Source organism: Carcharhinus amblyrhynchos, chromosome 12, assembly GCF_965287045.1.
Source record: "Carcharhinus amblyrhynchos chromosome 12, sCarAmb.v2.hapA, whole genome shotgun sequence".
Lineage (NCBI taxonomy): Eukaryota > Metazoa > Chordata > Chondrichthyes > Carcharhiniformes > Carcharhinidae > Carcharhinus > Carcharhinus amblyrhynchos.
The window spans coordinates 34,450,446-34,475,003 of NC_137335.1; the positions used below are offsets into that span (position 1 = coordinate 34,450,446).

The 24,558-nt window shown below is 46.0% G+C and overlaps 1 protein-coding gene across 1 annotated transcript in view; it reads right to left on the reverse strand.

The window, feature by feature from the left end:
- The window catches only part of LOC145350708 (chitin synthase chs-2-like), a 206,058-nt gene that overhangs the window by 42,345 nt on the left and 139,155 nt on the right, over positions 1-24,558 (reverse strand). Inside the window, exons 10-17 of the mRNA XM_080199914.1 lie at positions 23,365-23,408; positions 20,885-21,000; positions 19,637-19,752; positions 18,565-18,652; positions 9,358-9,467; positions 6,746-6,887; positions 3,268-3,447; positions 301-1,331 (exon numbers count right to left, since the gene is read on the reverse strand). Of these exons, the coding sequence (XP_080056040.1) occupies positions 301-1,331; positions 3,268-3,447; positions 6,746-6,887; positions 9,358-9,467; positions 18,565-18,652; positions 19,637-19,752; positions 20,885-21,000; positions 23,365-23,408 (1,827 nt within the window). The remainder of the gene's footprint in view (positions 1-300; positions 1,332-3,267; positions 3,448-6,745; positions 6,888-9,357; positions 9,468-18,564; positions 18,653-19,636; positions 19,753-20,884; positions 21,001-23,364; positions 23,409-24,558) is intronic.

Sequence of the window (24,558 nt, forward strand, 5' to 3'; positions counted from 1 at the left end):
GTCATTCACTGTGTTACACTTTGAGCATTACATTGCACAGAGGAGATTTATAGACTGGTTTTGGTTGTTCAAATGGAATTTGCCTCAGGGTAAGGAATAACAGAACCAGAGAATTTCTTTCTACTTAACGCCCACTTTTGTTGATCAGGAAGGCAAGAAGCTTCTGAAATGATTTCCACAATAGAATGGTAATTCTGAAATCAGGTGCATTGCAATGTTGACTCCCTTCTGCTAACCAAGTTTGGAGAAAAGTATCTTTCTGTTAAGATATCGGGAAGAAAGTATAACAGAGGTTTGTACCTTTTAATTTTCTTCTCTTTCTTTTTCTGGACACGTGTATTGAGCAGCATTGACTGTTCCATGAAGGCTGTTTCATACAACCATCGAACAAACAGCTGGGATGTCCTTTCAATCCTTTGAATGTGTCGGCCCCACACGTAAAATGTTGAGAAGAACAGCCCTAGCCAAAAGCAGATAGCAAAGGAGCCAAGCAGTGCCAAACTGCTGGAATCTAACACTGCTGGTGCTCTGCAAAGGCTGCGAGGAATTTCTAAAAGCAGGATTTGTACAGGGTCGCTGTCATTGGAGGTTTTTAAAGTGTGGCAGAGGCCAGTCAAGTTAAAAGTAGCCACTTCGCCATGTTTATTGGAACTATCATACAACACAATCAAAATAGCAAAAAACACAATTGGAGTGGCTAATATGGAAGGCAAAATGAAACTGCGTCTGACTGCATGCATTTTACACACAAGAACCCCAAACCAGTGGCAAAGGGCAGAAGAAATCACCTGTATTCCAAAGAGGCTCAAAATCATTTTTAACTCAAATTGCGAGACTGTTTTCACATCTTCCCAGTTATATTCCTTGATTGGAATCCATGCTGCCACTACAGCGCCAGTAACTAGGATTCGAACTGCATTGGTAAAAATGTATGTGATGTTTCTGGTAAGTCTCAAGCTTTTCCTTATATTTTCCATCACTTCAATTTTGCAGTACAATGTAAAATTTTCCCACCAATTGAAGGATACGATTATTAAGGCAACAATTGCAAGGCCCACATATGGTTGGATGTGTTTAAACTCATCTAAATGCTGTTGGGGATTGTGAGCTAAAACAAAAAGCAAAAGGCCCAGGAAAACAAAGCCAAAGCCGGCCAATGGGAATAATATAGAAGGTTTGAGTGGTTTCAGCTGAAAGATTACTTGCAGAAGAGAGGGAAGAAGGCAAACACCATTCAAAATGTACAGATTGGTTATAATGTCAAAGTGAGGCATGCAGACTAACACCAGGACTGAAGTGCCAAAAGCAACAACTGCTTCAATTATGCAAACCTGGCAAGAAAAAGAATTTAAAAATTTTAAAGCAAAATTATAAGATTGCAAACACAAGGTTAACATTGAAATAAAGTTGGGCCAATTAGGTTCTTCACTGATTTTCAGTTCATTTAATCTACCTTGATAGATAAGTTCTGAACCCACGAGATAACTCCTTTTGCATTTACAAATTACTTCAGTAGAATTTTCAAGCCTTTCAAGTCGATGGATTTAAATATCAGGCAGTGCCAATAACAGTGTTCATCATATATACTCGAGCTGACTTCCTATCCCTGGCGTTTATGAAGCTCCATCCAGTGTAGAAATGTGCAGCTGTAGGTTTGACTTTATGTGACAGAATGTGAGATTTAAATATAGATGGTGGAATTTTCCCCAAAAATGCATCATAACAGCATGAAAATGGGAGCCCTCAATGCTGGTCTTCAGGGGGAGCCTGGCACTGCAATCTTCTGGCACTGCCAGTTTTTCTGACAGTTGGCAGCTTTCTGACGGAGGTGGGGAGGAGGGGTGGAGGGGGTGCTAGTGAAACTGGCTTCAGAGTGCTCAGGTGCCATTATGTAAGGCATCCTGAATTACTAGTGCACCGAGAGACCCCCACTATGGACATCAGTCACCTCCCTCCCCTCTTGGCGGCAGCTTGACTACCCCCCACGATGACAGGGGTTGCTCGCATTGAGGCATCAGAACCCTTCCAATGAGGCTCCCATGGACTACCAAAATGCCCCCTTGCTCCCTCTGCAGCCCGGCCTTGCATGAACCTCTGCTTGCACCCTTTGCTGACCATCCCCTTTGCAGAGCTCCCCTTTGTTAACCATCTTTTTGTAGACCTCGTCCTCTGCATAAGCCCCCCCATCGTTGTGCATATCCCCCGTTGTAGCCCACCTCCACTCAGGCACCGCCCCCACTTACGCCACACCTCTTGGCACTGCCAGGGTGCCAGGTAAGCACTGCCAGGGTGCCAGGTAGGCACTGCCTGATGTACTACTGAATGCGCACTGATCAGCCACGACCACCTGGTTAATGGCATCCGATCATCCTGGCGTGGCCACAGTGCCTGGTCTCCAATATGGCAAAGCAGTAGTGATTCTTATCAGCATCATGCCTAGCCAATGACGCTCGGGAACATCTGAGGTGGGGGAGAACGGGGGTGCAGAAACAGCTGTACCAATCCCAGTAACAATGCTAATAGAAAAGGCGCAAAGCCTTTCTCAATGGCAAAACAGGGTCGGGAAGATAGCAATCCAATTCGCACCGGACACAAATCAGATTTTTGACCTCACACACTATCAACCCGTGCGGTGAGCTGGTAAGATTGTGCCCAAAGTGTGAAATGTATTCGTCATATTTAATAGACCGTGAATTAAATATTCAATTCATCTTTTTCTTTCTCTTTGCTTCCAGTGTGTGTTCTAAAACAATAACTTTGGAACTACTTTTCGTTAATTTTTTTCCAAAGTAACAACTAAATTACTCCTGCAGAAAGATAACACTTGGATGAGTGAACTCCACAAATTTACACTATTTAAACTAAATTTGTCGACATTGACTATTTCCTAAAATCTCTTGTTTTGTATTAATGCCACGTCAGTACATATATAAAGTCACAATAATATTTGTATAACTTGAAAAGACATTTAAATTAGATTTCTGTTTGAACGTACTGAAGGAGATGGAATGTCTAAGACTTAAAATTGTCTTGTACATCTTGTGCTGAATTAATCTGTCTAAGATTCTTTTCCCTGTCATTTAAGCAGGTAATTACTTAAAAAATAAATTTGAATTCTGATTCATTGCTTGGTAATTTCAGGTTAAATAAATCTATGCAAAGTGATTGATGATTCAGCTCTGCTGAATGATGATTAGCACTGGCTGATCTCCAAAATCTAAACATTTCTAAAAGTTTATAAACTAAAGGATAGATGGTTCAGCTTACCATTCCCAGAATACTCAGTGGAGGAGTAATGGATGATCCAAATGCCGTTTTCCATAAAGCCTTTGCCAATGCCAGAACATTAGGTACCAACAATGCACAAGCTAAGACAAGGTGAATGAAAGGCTTGTTTTCAAAGGGTGAGTGAGTGTTTGATATGCTGATCAATAAGAGAAGACTGGCCTGCAAAATATAGAAGTGTACATTCTTCAGTATTCACACCACTCAACTCAACATGTCAAAATGGGACAAAACAGTGACTAATCACAAGCTATTACCGGACAGTTTCAAAAGTGATTAGCTCCCTTGGAGATAAAAAGGATATTGAAACAATTTTTGGCATTTTCCATGCTTGGTCTTCAAGAGATGGGTTTTGTGTCTCTCCTAAACTGACATGTTTATCAAGTTCATCCCAGCATCAGGTCGCTTGATGGAAGGGAAATTTTTCTAACCAGTTCTGCACTATTCATTGCTGTCAACTAGGATCGGATAAGACATATTGCCAGTCCTGACAGAGATCCAGCATATCTGGGTCCTGCTGAAAATTCCTGAGCTTCTACTATACTTGGAATTGGTTGCATTTTTGGACACATGCATCACCATCAAGGACAGTCACTTCAGCACTTCACTGTACCGCAAGCCCACGGATAACCTCACGATGCTCCACTTCTCCAGCTTCCACCCTAAACAAATTAAAGAAGCCATCCCTTACGGACAAGCCCTCCTTATACACAGGATCTGCCCAGATGAGGAGGGTTGCAACAGACACCTCCAGGTGCTGAAAGATGCCCTCATAAGAACAGGATATGGCATTCGACTCATCAATCAACAGTTCTGACACGCCACAGCGAAAAACCGCACAATCTCCTCAGAAGACAGAGTATCCTTCGTTGTCCAGTACTTCGCCGGAGCAGAGAAGCTATGACCTCTTCTCCACGTCATTGATGAAGGCGAACATCTTGCCAAAGCCATCTCCACACCCCCACTTCTTGCCTTCAAACAACCACACAACCTCAAACAGACCACTGTCCCCAGCAAACTACCCAGTCTTCAGGAGAACAGTGACCACAACACCACAAAACCCTGCCATAGCAACCTCTGCAAGGTGTGCCGGATCATCGACACAGATGCCATCATCTCACGTGAGAGCACCATCCATCAGGTACACGGTACACACTCTTGCAAATCGGCCAACAATGTTTACCTGATACGCTGCAAGAAAGAATGTCCTGAGGCATGGTACATTGGGGAGACCATGCAGACGCTATGACAACAGATGAATGAACACCACTCGACAATCACCAGGCAAAAGTGTTCTCTTCCTGTTGGTGAACACTTCAGCGGTCACGGGCACTTGGCCTCTGATCTTTGGGTAAGCATTCTCCAAGGCGGCCTCCACGACACACGGAGTTGCTGAGCAGAGACTGATAGTCAAGTTCCACACACATGAGGATGGTCTCAACTGGGATCTTGGGTTCATGTCACACTATCTGTAAGCCCCATGACTTGCCTGGGTTTGCAAACTCTCACTAACTGTACTGTCTGGAGACAATACACATCTCTTTAACCTGCGTTTAACCCTCTCTCCACTCACGTTGTCTGTACCTTTAAGACTTGATTACCTATAAAGTCTCGCATTCCAACCATTATTTTGTAAATTGAGTTTGTGTGTTTATATGCCCTGTTTGTGAACAGAACTCCCACTCACCTGACGAAGGAGCAGCGCTCCGAAAGCTAGTGACTTTTGTTACCAAATAAACCTGTTGGACTTTACCCTGGTGTTGTGAGACTTCTTACTGCTTCTACTGTGCCCCAGAACAACTTATATCAGGAACATATTGCTGGCCAGAAGGACATTCGAGGTTAGGATGTTTCCATAACTGGAGAGCTCAGTATAACCTCCCTTCAGTTCTAACTTCCAAACATAACACTCAAACATACATACACTCTGGGTGGCATTTTCTGGTCGCATTTGGCCCGAAACCGGAAAATCCCACCCAAGGTCAACAGACGTTTCCAGGGTTCGCCTGTTGCCTGCTCCGATTCCCATGGTGGGCAGCACAGTAAATTTTACACCTCTAACTTCCAAAACTAAATTACTGAATTACAAACAGTAACATATCGTTACTCTCTCAGGATAGCTCGTGAACACTGAAAACAATTGGAGCAACTGTATTATTTGTTCCTGCTCCTTAGCATTTGAAGTGAGCATGAAAATGAGAGTGAGCCTGGAAGTTATACTGAACTAGATGGTTTTACCCATGAACCTTATCAGCTGTATGGGGGGGGTGCTCTCTTCGCTATGCCTTGGATGTCAATTAGTCACAGGCACAATCATTAGCACTCTCGCTGGTGAGTCAGGATCGCTTCTCGGCCTTTTGGTTGAAGTCATTAGGTTACATTTTGGCTTCATTTGAAGCAATTTTTAAAAGCAACATCTCGGCCTTTTGGCTAAGATGCAAATGAGATCAAGCCTTGGAGGAGGAGCTATGCCTACTCCAATCAGCTTGGATCATGTAGGTCAAGCCCAAGACAGGAGGTGAGAGCCCTGTCTTGTCAGTTTGGATCGGGAATGTCCCAACTTGTTGGGACTCTGAATTGGCTTTAATTTGAATTGATTGGAATGGAATGAAGTTAAAAAAAAACAGTCTCAATGTTGCATTTTTAAGAAGCGCAGGGTTTGGGATATTTTGAGGTATTTCTTTGTACAAAGTGAATCAAAATCTTACTGTGGAAAAATAAGAAAAAGCTGAAAATGCTTGGTAGGACAGGCATAATCTGTGGAGGTCGAGTTAACATTTCAGATTGAGGACCTTTCATCAAATTCTGCTTCAAAAACCTTACCCCTTGTATTTCATCAGCCTGATGGATCTGTGTCAACTATGGCTTAGTGATTTCATTCTTCTCTCTGAGGTACGAGGTACTGAGTTCAAACCTCAATGATGTGGAGATGCCGGCATTGGACTGGGTAAACACAGATTTACCTTTACACTTTAAACTAAAGATTTACACTTAAACCTGGTGTTGTGAGACTTCAAACTTCAAACCAGAGAACTGGGAAAAAAATCTAGGTGGATACTCCAATGGAGTGCTGTGCTGTCATAGGTACATACCTTTGTGATAATACATTAAACTGAATTCTCTGTTTGCACTCTCAGGTGGATGTAAAATATCCCATGGTACTGTTCAAAGAGAAATTATCCTAGTCCCCTGGTCAACATTTATCTCTCAACAAACATTCAAAAATCTAGCTATTTATTTCATTGCTATTTGTATTTTTCAAGAAGTATTACATTGATTATAAGATTGCTTTGGGGCATTCTGAGGTCTTAAGAAGTGCTTATATATTGTGATCAATAGATATTTAGCAAAAAAGGCATTATACTACTGTTGTTTAACAAATACTGTAAATTATTTGCAACATGACAAAACTTAAGTTTTTTAAAAAATTCCAGGACTATTTCTCCAAGTATTTACTAACCTTGCTGAGAAAGATAAATCCCAGCACACAAACTCCAAAGGTAAAGCAAATTATATACTGCAGGAGCAGCACAAATTTCCCAGTGATTTCTTCTTCATCATTTATTGTTTTCAAAGTAAAAGGATCCCACGTTTTCCTGAAACTAAACGAAAAAATATATAATATATCATAACGCACCCCCTGTTCTGTGGACTTTAAAGATTGTTCATTGTAAATATAAAATTTGGTAACTTGTTTTAGGTAAAATTGTTTAATATTTTACATAATATTTCAAATATAGCACAATAAAGATAATTATTAATAGTTGAAGTGGAGAAGGTAGGAAGGTGGACAGTACATATCAGAATTCGTTTACATCTCAGTGTCTGTTACACATTCTTGCAAAATACGAAGTTTTCAAATTTGTAAAATTTATTGCAATTAATTTGACTACTGAAGGAAACTGATTATCAGATGGCCAAATATGAGAGTTTTTAGTTGCTTATTGTAATGGAAACGCTTTGCAGTTTTATCAACCCTTAGTTCTTTTAGAGGCTTCCCCTACACCACGCATTCGGACGTTTCAACTGCACACAGATGCAAAACGTATTGCTCCAAATAAACACAGTGCTCTCAGATTTGCAATTGCTCTTTTAATTTAGCAAAACAACTCTAAATCCAGACATATAATATCAAGAATTCATTGGCATATGACAAATATTTATGTTTCAGAGCATTTTAATGAATTGTTTATGTGTTTCAAACTGTACATCAAGAGCACGTTACAAAAACTTTTTAAAAAGTTACCTGCTTCGGCGTTGCCTTTCGTGCTCATTGATATCTTGATCCTTATTCTCCATTTTTTCAATAATCACTAAAGATTTATTTACAAGTGTATTCGGCTAGAATAAGCCAGATACACTGAACTATCTATATATATGCTTTCAAGTTGTCCTTCTAGGTGTGGTGTTCATTTTACGTATTCAGCCACACCTATCTTCACAGTTATGTCAAAAATAAATTTCTTTTGAAAAACGAATATAAAGTTTCTTTTGGAAACTATTTGACATAATTAGAGAATTTTTTTTTTACCATTTCCTTAAATAATAGCATTTCTCTGACTTGTTAAAATGTTTAGTGGTTGTATGTAATTACTATAACGAAGTTCTCAATGGTCAGAATAAAAAATTAAAATAGTATTTTATTGGCCATTATGCAACGTAAGGTGAGAAGTATATATTCACTGGATCTTTTTAGTAACAGTTTCATGAAGTAATCATCCAATTCTATCCATCTGATGTCTGATTGCTAATCTGAAATCAAGAGTTTAGGTTTATTTGACAAGTTCACCTGCTATGACTGAGTGGGTCAAGAAACTTCAGCCAGGTTGCTACACAATGCTTTTTCACCAGTTTCTTTGTGTAAATTAAACAGCTGATGTGTGACATGATTTTTCACAATTGTTGGCCCAGCCATGAAAACACATTCATAGCACTGGCCTGTTCGTTAATGTCCAGATTCAAACCATGTATTTAACTGAAGGGCAATTATAGAAATGATCCTAAAAGTAAGCAAGATCAAATGTCTCACCCCAAATTGAAATAAATACAGTTTTTAACAATTCTCTATTATGTCATGTTCTCAGACTACAAGTTTAAAGTTACAATTAAAAATAATGTTTTTGCACTTTGAGCAGTCTTGTTGAATTCACATTGAACCATAAGAGCATGTAGAGGGTGTGAAAGCAGTTCACTCTCTTAAAGTGGCTTTCATTTGTCTTTAATTTGAATACCTTGCTAAAAATTATTGAAGCATGGGTGTAGGTTACGCAACTTGAGCTGCTGCACCCAACTAGTGGAAGGAAGCATCTCATTGTGCAATTAAATGATGCTTACACTGTCTAAAAAAAATGCTTTAAATTAGTTCATTCATCCTTTATTTACACACAATTCAGATAAACGTATTCTCCCAAAGAGTGAAGAGTTTATTTATTTGAAGGTTTTGTTTGTTTCACATATTTTTAATCTCATTTGCTGCTCCTTCTTTAACACACTGCAGCAGGCAAGAGACTGCCATCAAAAGCTGGGCCAAGGTAATTGTGACTAGCAAGTGCAGAGGAGTGCCTGAAACATAAGAACAGGAGTAGGTCATTTCAGCCCCTCGAGACGTTCCTGGCATTCAATGAGATCATCTCCATTAACCCAACTTGTAACCATATCACTTGATGCCTTTGCCTAACAACAATCTACTAATCATAGTACTGAAAATTTAATTTAACTCTGAACTGCATTACAAACTTCAATACTGTTTAGGTGAAAAAATACTTACCGATCCTATTCCTAAAAGCTCTCTAAATAATAGACAGTGCCCCCTTACCCTGGATTCCCTCCAGAAAGGGAATAATTTCTCTATCTACCTATCAAGTCTCTTTATCATTTTGAGTTGACTTAGCTCCAACTCCCCCCCCCCACAGACCTACCTCATCACTGCTCAGCATTCCTCAGTTGACCTGTCACTCCCCAATAGCAAAACGTAGTTCCAACCAGTTTTTTTAATTCCCCGTTTTTATTGGTACTTCATTTTAAGGCACACAAGAGCAGTTCAGACCAGCATTCTCATTTCTCAGTTTTTACTGTATTTCTTTTCTGGCAGTGGTGTCAGGATTTGCTCTTAGGTCATTATATTTCCTTTTTTCCCTTTCTTTTTGCCGATTGTTTTCTGTCTGTCCATCGGTAACATCTGTCTGCGAGAAAATAGAGAAAAAGAAACAATGTGAGAAAAGAATTAGAGACAAAAGTGCGTGGATTCTAAGTGATTCTAAGTGCTGGCCAGACTTGAATTTTACCCAATTTTACCGTCAGGTTGTGCCCGTTTTTGGGCACGAAAACTTGGTGAAGTTGGAGGTGAGGCGAGTCGCATGATTCGCGCCCACCTCTGTGCCAGCTCTCACTTTACCAAGGCCCGAAAATGGCCGAGATCAGGACCGTGCCCGAAACGGGCACAACGGCCATTTAAATGAATCTGCGTGCATTTAAATTGACTTAAAAGGCTGCAGGCCCAACCTTCCCAACATATCCTCCTTTACCATCATGTTCGCCCATCCAGAATCGGCACGAAACAGACATGTTCTACAAAATTCTGATTGGGGCACTCCAGTTAGCGAGGAGGGAAATGTCAAGTGTCAACGCCTCTCTGCTTGAGGTCTACCACTCTGCCTGTGATTAGTGAGGGGGAAGGGGAATGAGCCCGCGATTAGTCCGGGTGCCGGAGGGGATGGGGGCTAAGGGGGTCAGTAATGCTGTGGGGATAGGGCAATGCCTGTGGGGCAAGAGGGAGGCATTATCCGGTCCTGGGCCGATATGGCAGGAGAGCCACATTCTATCTTTTTTTTTGCGTATGCGCAGTTCGCTGTTCGGGCACATTAAACCCCGCCCACAGGCTTCTGAAGCATGATTCATATTGCTGATATTTTTTCAGGCAGAGTGTGTGTGGGGGCACCAAAGTACAAGTCTAAACATCGGATCTGAAACACTCCCAGTTTCAAGTCTGTCCAGCTCTTAGAATTAAAATGGTAAAATAGGGCCTGGAGTGTCTCAGGTCTGCCTTTTAGACCCGTTCTAAGGCACCCCCATATGCACTCTGTCTGCAAAAATATCAGTGATTCCGAATCACGCTGCTCCCCTGCCACATCCCTCCCGGATAATGCTCCCCCCTGACCCTCACAGACATTGCCCCAACCCCATACCATTACTGACCCCTTATCCCCCCCTCCACTCCCAGTGGAAGTGAGTCCATGACGGGGAGTGAGTCCATGACGGGGAGTGAGTCCGTGACTGGGAGTGAGTTTGCAACAGAGTGAGTCAGTAACAGAGTGAGTCTGTGATGGGGATTGGATCTTTGACGGAGTGAGTCTGTGATGCGGAGACGGTCAGTGACAGTGAGTGAATCTGTGACTGGGAGTGAGTCTGTGACTGGGAATGAGGCTGTAACAGGGAGTGAGTCTGTGACAGTGAGTGAGTCTGTGACAGTGAGTGAATCTGTGACTGGGAACAGGGCTGTAACTGGGAGTGAGTCTGTGACAGGGAGTGAGTCTGTGACTGGGAATGGGGCTGGGACTGGGAATGGGGCTGTAACTGGGAGTGAGTCTGTGACAGGGAGGGGAACTGTGACTGGGAGTGAGTCTGTGACGGGGAGTGAGTCTGTGAAGGGGCATGAGTCTGTGACAGGCAGTGAGTCTGTGACAGGCAGTGAGTCTGTACTGGACTGGGTCTATGAAGGGGAGTGAGGCTGTGATTAGGAGTGAGTCTGTGACGGTGAGTGAGTCTGTGACGGTGAGTGAGTCTGTGAAGGGACGTGAATCTGCAGTGGGAGTGAGTCAGTGAGGCGGAGTGGATTTGTGACTGAGTGCCTGTGACTGGGAGTGGGTCTATGACTGGGAGTGAATCTGCAACACAGTGGGTCTGTGACAGGGAGTGAGTCTGTGACGGGGAGTGAGTCTGTGACCAGGAGCGAGACTGTGTCTGGGAGTGAGTCTGTGACTGGGAGTGAGACTGTGTCTGGGAGTGAGTCTGTGACTGGGAGTGAGACTGTGTCTGGGAGTGAATCTGTGACTGGGAGTGAGACTGTGTCTGGGAGTGAGTCTGTGACGGGGAGTGAGTCTGTGACGGGGAGTGAGTCTGTGACCGGGAGCGAGACTGTGTCTGGGAGTGAGTCTGTGACTGGGAGTGAGACTGTGTCTGGGAGTGAGTCTGTGACTGGGAGTGAGACTGTGTCTGGGAGTGAGTCTGTGACTGGGAGTGAGTCTGTGAAGGGGCATGAATCTGCAACGGGAGTGAATCAGTGAGGCGGAGTGGGTTTGTGACTGGGAGTCTGTGACTGGGTGTCTGTTACTGGGAGTGGGTCTATGACTGGGAATGAGTCTGCAACAGAGTGGGTCTGTGACGGGGAGTGAGTCTGTGAAGGGGCATGAGTCTGTGACAGGCAGTGAGTCTGTGACAGGCAGTGAGTCTGTACTGGACTGGGTCTATGAAGGGGAGTGAGGCTGTGATTAGGACTGAGTCTGTGACGGGGAGTGAATCTGTGATGGGGAGTGAGTCTTTGACTGAGACTGAGTCAGTGACTGGGAGTGGGTCTTTGACAGGCAGTCAGTCTGTGATCAGACAAAGATTACCTCTTTTTCTTAAAAAAAAACAAAAGATATAGAAAAAAATATATCAAATAAGGTCCCCCATGCAAGACTTCTTGAGAAGGTGAGAAGGCATGGGATCCAAGGGCCTTTGGCCTTGTGGATCAAGAACTGGCTTGCCTGCAGAAGGCAGAGAGTGGTTGTGGATGGGTCTTTTTCTACATGGAGGTCGGTCACCAGTGGAGTGCCCCAGGGATCTGTTCTAGGACCCTTGCTGTTTGTCATTTTCATAAATGACCTGGATGAGGAATTGGAGGGATGGGTTAGTAAGTTCGCAGACGATACGAAGGTTGGTGGTGTTGTGGATGGTCTGGAGGGATGTCAGAAGTTGCAGCAGGACATAGATAGGATGCAAGACTGGGCGGAGAAGTGGCAGATGGACTTCAACGCGGATAAATGTGTAGTGGTCCATTTTGGCAGGACCAATGGGATGAAGGAATACAATATCAAGGGTAGGAGTCTTAGCTGTGTTGAAGAACAGAAGGATCTTGGGATCCGGGTCCATAGGACTCTTAAATCAGCCTCGCAGGTGGAGGATGTGGTCAAGAAGGTGTATGGTGTACTGGTCTTCATTAATCGAGGGATTGAGTTTAGGAGTCGGGAGGCAATGCTGCAACTTTATAGGACCCTTGTCAGACCCCACTTGGAGTACTGTGCGCAGTTCTGGTTGCCTCACTACAGGAAGGATGTGGAAGCTATTGAAAGGGTGCAGAGGAGATGTACAAGGGTGTTGCCTGGATTGGGAGGCATGCCTTGTGAGAGGCGACCTGACTCTGGGACTGGGAGTGAGTCTGTGGCGGGGAATGAGTCTGTGACTGGGAGTAAGTCTGGGATGGCGAGTGAGTTTGTGACAGATCTATGGCTGGGAGTGAATCTGTGGCTGCGAATGGGATTGCAACAAAGTGAATCTGTAACAGAGTGAGTCTGTGACTGGGAGTGAGTCTGTAACTGGGAGTGAGTCTGTGACTGGGAGTGAGTCTGTGACTGGGTGTGAGTCTCTGACGGGGAGTGAGTCTGTGACTTCGAGTAAGTCTGTGACTGGGGTGAGTCTGTGACGGGGAGTGAGTCTGTGACTGGGTTGAGTTTTTGATGGTGATTGAGTTTGTGATGAAAGGGGATCTGTGACTGGGGTGAATCTGTGACAGGGAGTGAGTCTGTGACTGGGAGCAAGTCTGTGACTGGAGTGGGTCTGTGACGGGGAGTGAGTCTGTGAAGGGGAGTGAGTCTCTGACCGGGAGTGAGTCAATGACTGGGAGTGAGTCTGTGATGGGGAGTGAGTCTGTGAAGGGGAGTGAGTCTCTGACTGGGAGTGAGTCAATGACTGGGAGTGAGTCTGTGATGGGGAGTGAGTCTGTGACGGGGAGTGGGTCCATAATGGGAAGAGAGTCCATTGGGGGAGTGAGTCTGACAGACTGTGAGTCTCTGTGTCAGGCTGTGAATCTGTGACGGGGAGTGGGTCTGTGAAGGGGAGTGAGTCTCTGACTGGGAGTGAGTCTGTGACTGGGAGTGAGTCTGTGTTGGGGGAGTGAGTCTATGAAGGGGAGTGAGTCTATGAAGGGGAGTGAGTCTGTGACTAGGAGTGAGTCTGTGACAGGGTGTGTGTCTGTGTTGGGGGAGTGAGTCTATGAAGGGGAGTGAGTCTGTGATGGGGAGTGAGTCTGTGATGGGGAGTGAGTCTGTGATAAGGAGTGAGTCTGTGATGGTGAGTGTGTCTGTGATAAGGAGTGAGTCTGTGATGGGGAGTGAGTCTATGAAGGGGAGTGAGTCTGTGATTGGGAGTGAGTCTGTGATGGTGAGTGTGTCTGTGATAAGGAGTGAGTCTGTGATGGGGAGTGAGTCTATGAAGGGGAGTGAGTCTGTGACAGGGAGTGAAGTTGTGATGGAGAGTGAGTCTGGGACTGGGAGTGAGTCTGTGATTGGGGGTAATCCTGTGACTGGGACTGAGTCCGTGAGTGGGAGTGAGGCTGTGACAGAGAATGTGCCTGTGAATGAGAGTGGATCTGGGTCTGGGAGTGAGTCTGTGACTGGGAGTGGGTCTGTGACGGAGTATGAATCTGTGATGGGGAGTTAGTCTGTGATGGGGACTGAGTCTGTGATGTGGAGTGAGTCTATGAAGGAGAGTAAGTCTGTGACGGGGAGTGAATTTGTGACTTGGAGTGGACCTGAGACAGGGAGTGAGTCTGGGACTGGGAGTGGGTCAGTGACTGGGAGTGAATTTGTGACTAGGAGTGGATCTGTGACAGATAATAAGTAGTGGCAGATTAACTGCCACCCAGATCCCTAGGCTGAGCTTTAGTAAAGTCATCTGACCTGCCTCACTCTTCGTTGAATAGAATAAAGTCACATTAAGTGACATTAAATAATTTATATCGTTGTACTCTGTATTATGTACTACATGTATAATATCATTCAGTTATTTGAATCAATTAAAGCCCTTGTATTCATTTATTTTTCATTTTCTTTACATTTGTACTTTAAAAAGCTTCTGTGTTTTTTGGTTTTCCAAAGAGTCGATAACAGTATGTAAATCAACAGATCGAAGCATGTCTGATTCAATGCGCGTGACTGCCAGATGACTAAGTTTCCCATCGCTCACGGTTGAGTGCAAATACATTTTAATCCTCTTCAGTGCCAAAAATGAATGCTGACCTGAACAGTTAGTGATCATTAAGGACAGATAAATTCTAAAGCAAATGTATGTATTTGGATACACCTCGTGCCAGAGCTCAATACATCCCAGTGACAGTGACATTTATTTTGTATTTATTTGCATGTAGTACAAGTCCAGGGGTGAAGCTCCCCTATTTATAGATATTTGTTACATTAATTCACCCACGGGGTATAGCTATGAAAATTTATTCACCCTTAAAAGGGTTAAACCAATTGTTTTTTGCTCTCTGGCCCCCCTCCCTTTTGGACCCCTAGGCTTAAGCCTGCTCAGCCTAATGGTTAATCCACCACTGGTAATGAGTCAGTGACAGGGAGTGAGTCTGTGACGGGAGTGAGTCTGTGACGGGAGTGAGTCTGTGACGGGAGTGCATCTGTGAAAGGGAGTGCATCTGTGAGTGGGAGTGAGTCTGTGACGGGATGTGAGTCTGTGACGGGAGTGAGTCTGTGACGGGAGTGAGTCTGTGATGGGGAGTGAGTCTTTGATGGGGAGTGCATCTGTGAATGGGAGTGGGTCTGTGACGGACAGTGTGCCTGTGACAGGAAGTGTAATCTATGATGGGAAGTGAGTCTGTGATGGGGAGTGAGTCCATGATAAGAAATGAGTCTGTGACTGGTAGTGAGTTTGTGACTGGGAGTGGGGTTGTGACTGGGAGTGGGGTTGTGACTGGGAGTGAGTCTGTGACGAGGAGTGAGTCCATGATGGGGAGTGAGTCCGTGACGGGGAGTGAATCTGTGACGGGAAGTGAATCCGTGGTGGGGAGTGAGTCTGTGACAGGGAGTGTGTCTGTTACTGGGAGTGAGACTGTGGCTGACATACAAGATGTGGCCTCTGCAGGCACTCTATTGCACACATTGTCAAAGAGAAGTTTGCCTAACATGATCTTTCAGCGATACAATTGAACTGCCTTGTGTGAAGCCATTGACCTGAAAGTGGTTGAGAAACAAGTTGTCCTCGCTATTTGGCTGTTATCATCAGTGATGAGCTCATTGTCATGATGGAAGAAGGCACTAGCCACCTCTTTGACATACCTATGTGTGTCAGTCTGTGAAATGCTTCACATGTCACCCACAGAGCCCTGGAAGCAGCTGGTGGTGAAAGGGTTGGGCACTAAAGTCACTTCCAGGGTCACTATCATAGGGTTGTCTCCAATTCCGTGTGGATGTAGATCTTGCTGACTGCTTCATGGGATCTCCTTAGATGTCTCTGGCCTTGCCTCTCTGCACCTCCACCTCTTTCTCCAGGTGCAATGGTTTCCTCCCACAGTTCAAAGATGTACAAGTTCAGTTGATTGGCCATGCTAAATTGCCCCTTGGTGTCCCAAGATATGTAGACGAAGGGGATTCACAGGTGAAACATGGGGATAGGTTATGGTTAAGATGCTTTTGTGGAGAGTGATACAGTCTCATTGGGCCGAATGTCCTCCTTCTGCACTGTAGGAATTCTATAATTCTATGAAACCCATTGATATTTTATCAAGGGAAATGTGTGAAAAAAAGGCACAGTTAGGAGAATCTGTGTCCCCACGGGTTTCAGCCCTACAGCTTCTAATTAGCAAGGTAGTTCACACCTCCCATTTTCACACTCAAATGTCCATCATTCTCATACTGGCCTCCTCACACTTGGACCTGCACTCCTTGCAGTTAAAATTGAGTTTTTGAAAATGGTCAGCTACAGTATACAAGTAACTCTCGCTTTGCAAGAAGTGCCCCTCCACCCTTTTCCTGTCATCTTTGACTGTCGCCATTACACTTCAGTCTCTCAACATCATTGGGCGCTATCTTACCATTTTTTTTCTAAGTACTGGGCTGACTTGAAACTGGGAGAGTTTCAGATCCATCTTCTAGGCCCATTTTTAGATTCCCCATATATGCGCTCTGCATGCAAAAGTATCAGTGATTCCAATTCTCACCGCAGAAGCCTATGGGTGGAACTTAATGTGCCCGAAACCCTACAGTTCCGATCAGAGCCTCCAACTGCATATGTGCAAGGAAAAAAATAATGCTGCTCTCCTCCCACATCCTTCCTGGGCAGAATAATGCCTCCCCCTGGTCCCCACAGACATTGGGGCCCCCCCTAACATTATTGACCCCCATATTCGCCCACCCTCCCGCAACCCAGACCCATCACGGCCCTCTCCTGTTCACCGATCGCAGGCAGAGTGACAGCTGCCCCCTCCCCACCCCCCCCCCGATCCTGGACTCACCTGCACATGGCCGCCATCTCCCCCTCCGACTCTCTCCTCTGCCGCCAATCATCATAGAGGCACTGATCTCCAACCCCTCCCCCTGCCCACCCACCCCCCCCACCCCCACCAATTAGCACACCTACAAGTGCTCACTTGCCTTCCCCTCAATGTTAACAAGGAAACAGTGTTTAATTTGCTAGGATGCTCTCCAAAACTGCCTGCAGCTGATCTGCCGTAACAAGGGCAGGTCTATAAAAACCCCAAGGGTGGATGGGCAGAATCAAAACGTCCAACAGGCCAGCACCCAGATTCACGGAGGGATACCTTAGCAGGTTGCTGGGAGCTGCAGAGGCAAGGTGGGACACCTTCTTGTCCCCCAGCAGGACGTAGACCCGGCAGGGGGAGGGGTGACAGCAAAGAGGCCTGGGAAGCGGTGCTTTGGCACTGATCCCCACCCCCCCGCCAGAACAGGGAAGCAATGCCACAGAAAGGTCATTACTTCATCAAGGCAGCAAGGGTGATTGCTTAACCCCATCTTCATCTTCCCCCCAGAACCCCCCCCCCCCCCCCCCCCCGCAGCACCCTGCATGCTTCCAGCCTCAAGCACCTCCTTCCTCCTCCCCAGGTACAGCACTGCGCTTGCCCTCTAAGGGCCATCCCCTGATACTCTGCAGGAGTCACATCATCATTTGTTTGGTGGCTCCTTCTGTTCCCACTGGAGAAGACTGACCACAACATCTGAGAGAGGCGAAGGTAGGGATAAGTCAGACCTCCAGATCCTCACCCTCTTTGAGGAGTGGGCGGGGTGGAGTTGTCCTAAGAAGGAGACATCCGGGCTGTCAGCCACAGCCGGTTGGGCTGGAGTCATGAAGTGAGCACTTGTCAATCCTCCACTCAATTTGAGGCAATTTCTAGGGGGCATGGGTTTAACGTGCGAGAGGCAAGATTTAAAAGAGATATAGGAGGCATATTTATTTACACAGAAGGTGGTGGGTTGCCAGGGAAGGTCGTGGAAGCAGGTATGAAAGTGACCTTTAAGGAGCATCTTGACAGATATCATGAATGGGATGGGAATAGAGATATATGGTCCTTGGAAGGGTAGTAGATTACAATTCAGATGGGCAGCATGGCTGCTGCAAGCTTAGAGGGCCGAAGGGCCTGCTCCTGTGATGTATTCTTTGTGCTTTGTTCCATGTTCAATGGAGAAATGTGAATCAAGTTTTTCCATCCCAGATCCTCTCCCACCCTCGCACTTAATCTTGTGCCCTGTGTTGCAGGAACAGATATAGACGCTCCAGAGCCATCTGGCATCACGCCTCCCACCCATCCAGCCCCAGGCACCTCAGATGAGTCCTCAGAGGATGAAGGGACTTCTGAGGGTGGCACCATTTTGGCATCAGCTTCCACCTTACAACTCCATTCCAGATACTGACATGTTGGTGGGTCCAGTTAGTGGTGAGGCTTCTAGCTCACTCTGTGAGCCCGACACATTTGATAGTGTACATCAGGTGGAAGAGGGAACGTCCAAGGCCTCTAGCACATGGAGGCCTGCTTGAGGTGAGGACTCAGCTGGCCCCAAGCTACATGCTGAGCCTCTGAGGTCACTTCTCCCTCAATGCTGGAGATTCAGCAACAGAGCTAGAGCATGCAGGAGGGGCCACACTGGATGGACTTTAAGGCTGTTGGGAGGAGTCCCAAAGCTTTCAGGCTGACCAGCTATTGCCTGTCTTGCATGGTTCCCAGGCCAATGCTGCAAGGGTGGCGTCCGCGGTGGGAAGCCTGGGGCAGGGATTCCTCACCATGAGTCGCAGGCTCCAAGTGATGGCCGAGTCACAGCAGGCCACAGCTGAGAACTCTTCAAGCTTCTCGAGATTCTGCGGTCCATGGCTGAGACCCAGCAGGACAACACAGAAACATAGCAGGCTACGGTAGCAGCCCTTGAGAACGTAGCCCAGTCACAGAGGGCCATGGCTGAGGGGTTGCAGAGTGTGGCCCGGTCTCAGAGAGAACTTGCTGCAGCCATTGACAAGTGACCCCACTCAGCTGGTCATCGCAGAGGCTCAACCACCGTGGATAAGGTGCAGGTGGTCATCCAGAACTGGGGGGGCAGGTGACACCGGCCCACAGGAAGCCCAAGGGAGGAGGAAGGGCTCGAGCCCATCCCAGGGCCTTTCAGCCAGGTGATTGTGGCTGTGGCTACACCTTCTGACTTCCCTGTCCCTGATACCAGGGCAACTCAGAGGCAGCGGGATGAAAAGGGTGTCATGGACACATCCCGGACACCAGGAAAGCCAGCCAGGGCCCTCAAGGTCCTGGCCCTCCAGAGGACACCCACCAAGCACATCACAGGCCACGGTGCATGGTAGGCAGCTGGCCCCCTCCAGTTTCAATGTACATTCTGGGGAGACATAAAGGCGTCCTGGTAGACCATGTAAGGTTGGGAAATTGTAGTTGCACTAAGATAGCATGGGTGAAGGGCTGCACTAGTTGGATAATTATTAAGCACTTTAATGTTTTCTGTTTACATGTTTTTATATTGGAACTTCTTCTTTAGACACTTTTATTGTAAACAGTAAATGTTTTTTCACCGCCCAACTGTGAATAATTTGTCTCAGATTTGCCTCAAACAGGAATCCTCTTGCTTTTACGATTGCTGGAGGGATCCTTCATGTTGATGTCAGTTGGGGAGGCCCCTCAACGCTATATCACAGAGAAAATTAAACCATTGGTTCCCCAGAATTCCCTCCCCTTCCACACCCCACCCTCCCCAGAGCCTGTATGGGGGTTCACTGATCTCTTATCCAATACACAGTTGGGTTCGGGTGCCAGTATGCATGCGGAGCTCAGGTAGGAGTCAGACTTGTCTTGCACCAGGACATCATCATAATGATGCTTAGCGAGTTGTCATCATCCTCCTGCCTGCCAAAGAAACACAGCGTACTCAGGCCGACCACTCTGGTGTGATAATGTTGCAGGAGATAGTAGAACTGAGGGTGTGGGGAATGGAGCCCACGTGCACAAACACAGGCCCCTAGTTAGCGAAGCACTTGGTGATCAGGGCACCCCCTAGCCGCCCTCGCGTGTTCATTCTTGCTGCCAACCCTCCAGCGCTTGGGTGGTTTTGCTCATCGTGGTCCTCCTCCTCTTCCTTCTCCCCTTCCTCTTCTTCCTGATGGGTGGCCTGCTCCCCAGTGACACCCAGCTGATCGGCCTACACGTCCTCCTCCAAAAGGTCACTTCTCTACTGCCCCAGGTTATGAAGGACACAGCACATTTCCAAAATGCAGGAAAAAAATCAGAGGCTGTACTGCAGGGCCCCACCAGAGCGGTCCAGGCACCAGAACTGCATTTTCAGGAGCCCTATGCACCTCTCTGCTATAGAGCGGATGGCTATGTGGGCCTCATTACACCGGATCTCCACCTCAGTCTTCTGCACACGCGTTATCAGCCAAATGGGTACCCCATGTCATCCACGAGCCATCCCTGCATCCTGGGCTCCTCCTCAAAGCTTTCCGGTGTGTCTGTGCTCATGCAAGCTGCCAGGGTGTCTGGGGCTGATGTGCGTATGTTCATCTTGTGGTTACAAACAATTGGACATTTAGGGAATGTCCGAATGTTGATAAAAGATTAATCCATCTTTTATTGACAAATCTTCGTGGATTCTGATGCTGGGCCTCGAGGGTGACATGGGTGCAGTCTATAGCCCTTGCACTTTAAACTTCCCCACAATGGCCGCAAATCCTGCAGCCTGGGCTTCCTGATGGGCTTGGTCCAGGTGAAATTTGAGTAGTGGCCAACCCGGGCATACAGGGCATCTGAGACGTCCTTGACACAGATGTGGACGACTGATTGTGAAATGCCTCATACATCTCCGCTGAGGTCTGGAAGAAGCCAGCGGCATAAAAGTTCAGAATGGCTGTCAATTTGATAGCCACTGAGAATGGGTGCCTCTCAGCTGCACTGAGGTGTCAGGTCCTACAACAAATGGAGCACTGTTGCATAGCCTCCTTTCAGAGATGGAGCCGACATTTGTTCAGACGACACTTGTGTGCGGAACTGCTAGGGTATCTGCTCCCTCCTTCTTATGCACCTATCCCTGAATGGGCGAGTGGCAGTCACTTTCTGTCTCTGGTGGCTGTCTCCCTCTATTCCTGTGAGTGGTAAGGCCTGGACCTCCTGTGCCCGGAATTCATCCACCTGCTCCTTCTCCTCAGCTCCAGCAGCAACCAGAAGAACTGCAAGATCAATTGGTTGCATTGCAAAAGCCATCTTGTCACTCTGATAGGGGGGGGGGGGTGGTGTGGGGTGGGAGGATTTGGAGAAGGAGAGAAACACATGGAGAAGTTCAGGAATGCTGTTGGTCCCAAGCCCAACAATACACACTGCCCATCCCCCTCATGATCCCAGCAACAGAGCCCCTTCCATTCCCCAGCTACATGTGTCTCCCAGTAACTCCCTATGTAGTGAGCACAGACATTGCTGCTTGCAAAGCTCTGAGGCTGCAGCATGCAATTTCAAAGGGCTTTGGCCAAATCCTTCAGAGGGAAGAGTGCTACGTGCACTAGGGCCCAGCAGCATCCTCAAGACCCGAGTCCAGTGCTGAGGCCCAGATCCATGCTGCGAATTGGACTTCAGGCATCCTGCTGAGCAACAGCCCCCCTGCCTGCACACTGTCCCTTCCACACATACTCACAGAGCCCTACCTACCCAAAACAGGACATGGCCATCATGAAAGGACCCCTCCCCGCCATGAGCAACACAGAGCTGTCCGACAATAAGCACTTACCTCCTCTCTAACCCTCACTGTTGGAGTGCCCGAATCAGACTTTCATTGAGCATATTTGTTCCAAGTCAATTCTGGATTGGGGAACCGCTGTGGTAAAGGCAGATGTGCTGGTAAAGTGCAGCTCGTTAAGTAGATTGAAATCCATGCAAAGATATTAAATGGACGTTGTGCCGTTTTGGGCAGGTTCCTGATCATGGCCATTTTCGGGCCTTAGTAAAGTACAAACCAGCATGGAAGCAGGTGCAGGTCGCTCTATTCATCTCACACCCAGCTTTACCAAATTATCGCACCCAAAAAAAAGGTGCAACATGATGGTAAAATCGTCTCCACTCTGTGCTTTCTCTCTGTAATCTTGAACCTCTCCACTCACCTTAGAACATGTCAACATGGAAATGAACACAATTGCCAGAATTCTACAACCTTGCAGATCACAGAATTGGAGTAGGGGTGGACAATGAAAATATCCGTTGACCTTGGGCGCAAATTTCCAGTCTGGCTCAAGCGAGACCATAAAATCCAGTTCGTAACTTCTCTCCCAATCCCCAGCCTACCTCGATTCCCATCAAGTTTTCTCTTCTGTTCCTAGACATCCCCACATCATCCTTAGACTTTCCATTAGATGCAGTGACCTGCTATTCCCATCTCAGACTGGACCTGCCCCAGCAATCCATTTTGTACCTGAGACTGTGTATGTTCCCTCTACCAGCCTGCACCCTGAGTTTGAAGGGCAGATGTGTGGACAGTACTGCCCTGCCCATTAGGCCCCTCATTTTGTTTATCTACACTGACTGCACTCACACTATCACCACAGACAAGACATCACACTCTTCCATGCCATAACCCAACTTTCTGTCCTCCCTCACAGCCTTCTTCCACTTCTTCATTCCTCAGCCTGAAATCCTTAATCTCTCATGTGCTCTTTGCACAAAGGAGAAAGAAATCAAGGGCACGAAGATAGGGAAAATAGGGTGACAAGAATTGAAATGGAGCAGAAACATCAGCAGAGGCCAGTTGAGCTGAATTTCCTAATCCTTTGATCCAGATTCTATGCAATTCTCAATGAATGTTGTAAAATCAGTTTCTCAGGATTTCCAGATTTGGCCTGGTAATGTACAAGTTTATCTGCATCTACCGGAAGTAGAAATTTTACCATTGCATTGTGTTCTCCAAAATCTGATTCCATGTTCAGTCTCTCACTGTCCCTCCATCTAAATTCCAAGACTTTACCCCTAACTGACCGCAACTACCCAAAAAGTTAAGAACCTGTGCAGGTAGCCAGCAGAAGTCATGAGCAACGTAAAGCAAAAAAAAACTCCAGAAATTACAGGCATAGTGCATGCATGCATGCCACAATTCTCAGCAGACAGCTCACTGATATCATATTGGAATCTCCTACTAAACACAATGAGAGTTAGTGGATATGAATAAAACCAGCACAAAACTCTCACAGGGAAGCAAATCACCCTTGAACAAGTAATAATTACACAATATATTCAATTGTTGTTGAAATTTGATTTTCAACCTCACAATATCACCCCCACCACCCATATGCCACTGCCTCATCCTACCCATATAAAGCAAAACAAATTCCATTTTGCAATAGCGCATTTTTCTCAGACCTAGACACAAATCAAGCCAACATTTACCATTAAGGTCAAATATTGCATACATCAAGAACAAACTGGTCCAGGGTGTCATTAATATGACCAAATTATAAATATGCAGGTTATACCTCATACATAAAATGTGGTTATTTATTTCTCTGCTAACTTCTCAAGTTCAGCCAACTATTCCTTTGTTTACATTTATTTACCTTTGAGATGAAATCCTTGCTGACTGGTTTCTAGGTCACCATAGCTATGGCCATAAACAATGGGTAATATGAGTTAACAATCTACAACGGGCCAGGGGAATATTGGTATAATGAGGAAAAATTACAAGAGAAGAAGGAAGGAATGAAAAGGAGTGAAGAGAAAACAGCAACTACCAAAACCTGAAAATGAAAGAAAGGGTTGGAAAAACCTAGGGACTGCATCAGAATCTGGAATGTGATGGGACAGGTTAACTTTGATTTTAATAGAAAAATATTTGGATAACAGAAGAAATGGTGACATTCAAAATGTTGTGCGTCATTTTCTTTAGAAATGCTGATTTGTCACGGTTTGACACTGAAGAATTTACTCAGAGAGTCATCAACTATATTGGCCAAGATTTCCGCTTCACCAGGATACCACAATAGCACCAACAAGGCGGGAGCTCTACCTGCCTCACGCTATCACACTGTCTGAATGATTTACTGGCAAAACTAACTAACATAAGCGTTGACAGCTTCCCAAATCCCTTGCCCTGGGGAAATTCAACCATTTTTATTGCCTAGAACACCTTCAAACTTACGCATTGATCATCTGCCAATGTTTTTGGTAGTTTCTTGACGTTACCATTACTTTGCAATGTTACAAGAAACAAATAACTGCAGCGATGCATGGAGTCCCTGGGGCTGTGAGAAGGATCAGGTTCACTGGAGTCACTTTTTAAATCCTTTCCCTCGACCCGGTGGGAATGATGTGTGGCGAGGGCTACCAACTCCAGCTGGACATATTCTGGGAGGCGTTGGATGAAATGATGTTACAGAATCCCAGCTGTGTGATATGAGTGGGTGTGCCCATCCAGAGAGTGGTTGGTGGGTGGGGCAACAACATCTAGAACCTTGGGCACAAGCAGATGGACATAAATGAACAAAAGTATTTTGTACCTTGGTTTGGAGTTGGCTAGCTCATGCCCAGAGTGCCAACTGGAACCAGGTGCCCTTTATAGATTCACAGAACACCACAGTGCAGAAGAGGCTCTTCGGCCTATCGAGTCTGCATCGACGCATGAAATGCACTGACCTACCCACCTAATCCCACTTGCCAACAGTTGGCCCATAGCTTTAAATGCTATGGCATGCCAAGTATTCATCCAGGTACTTTTTAAAGAGTGTGAGGCATCCAGTCTCCATCATCCTCCC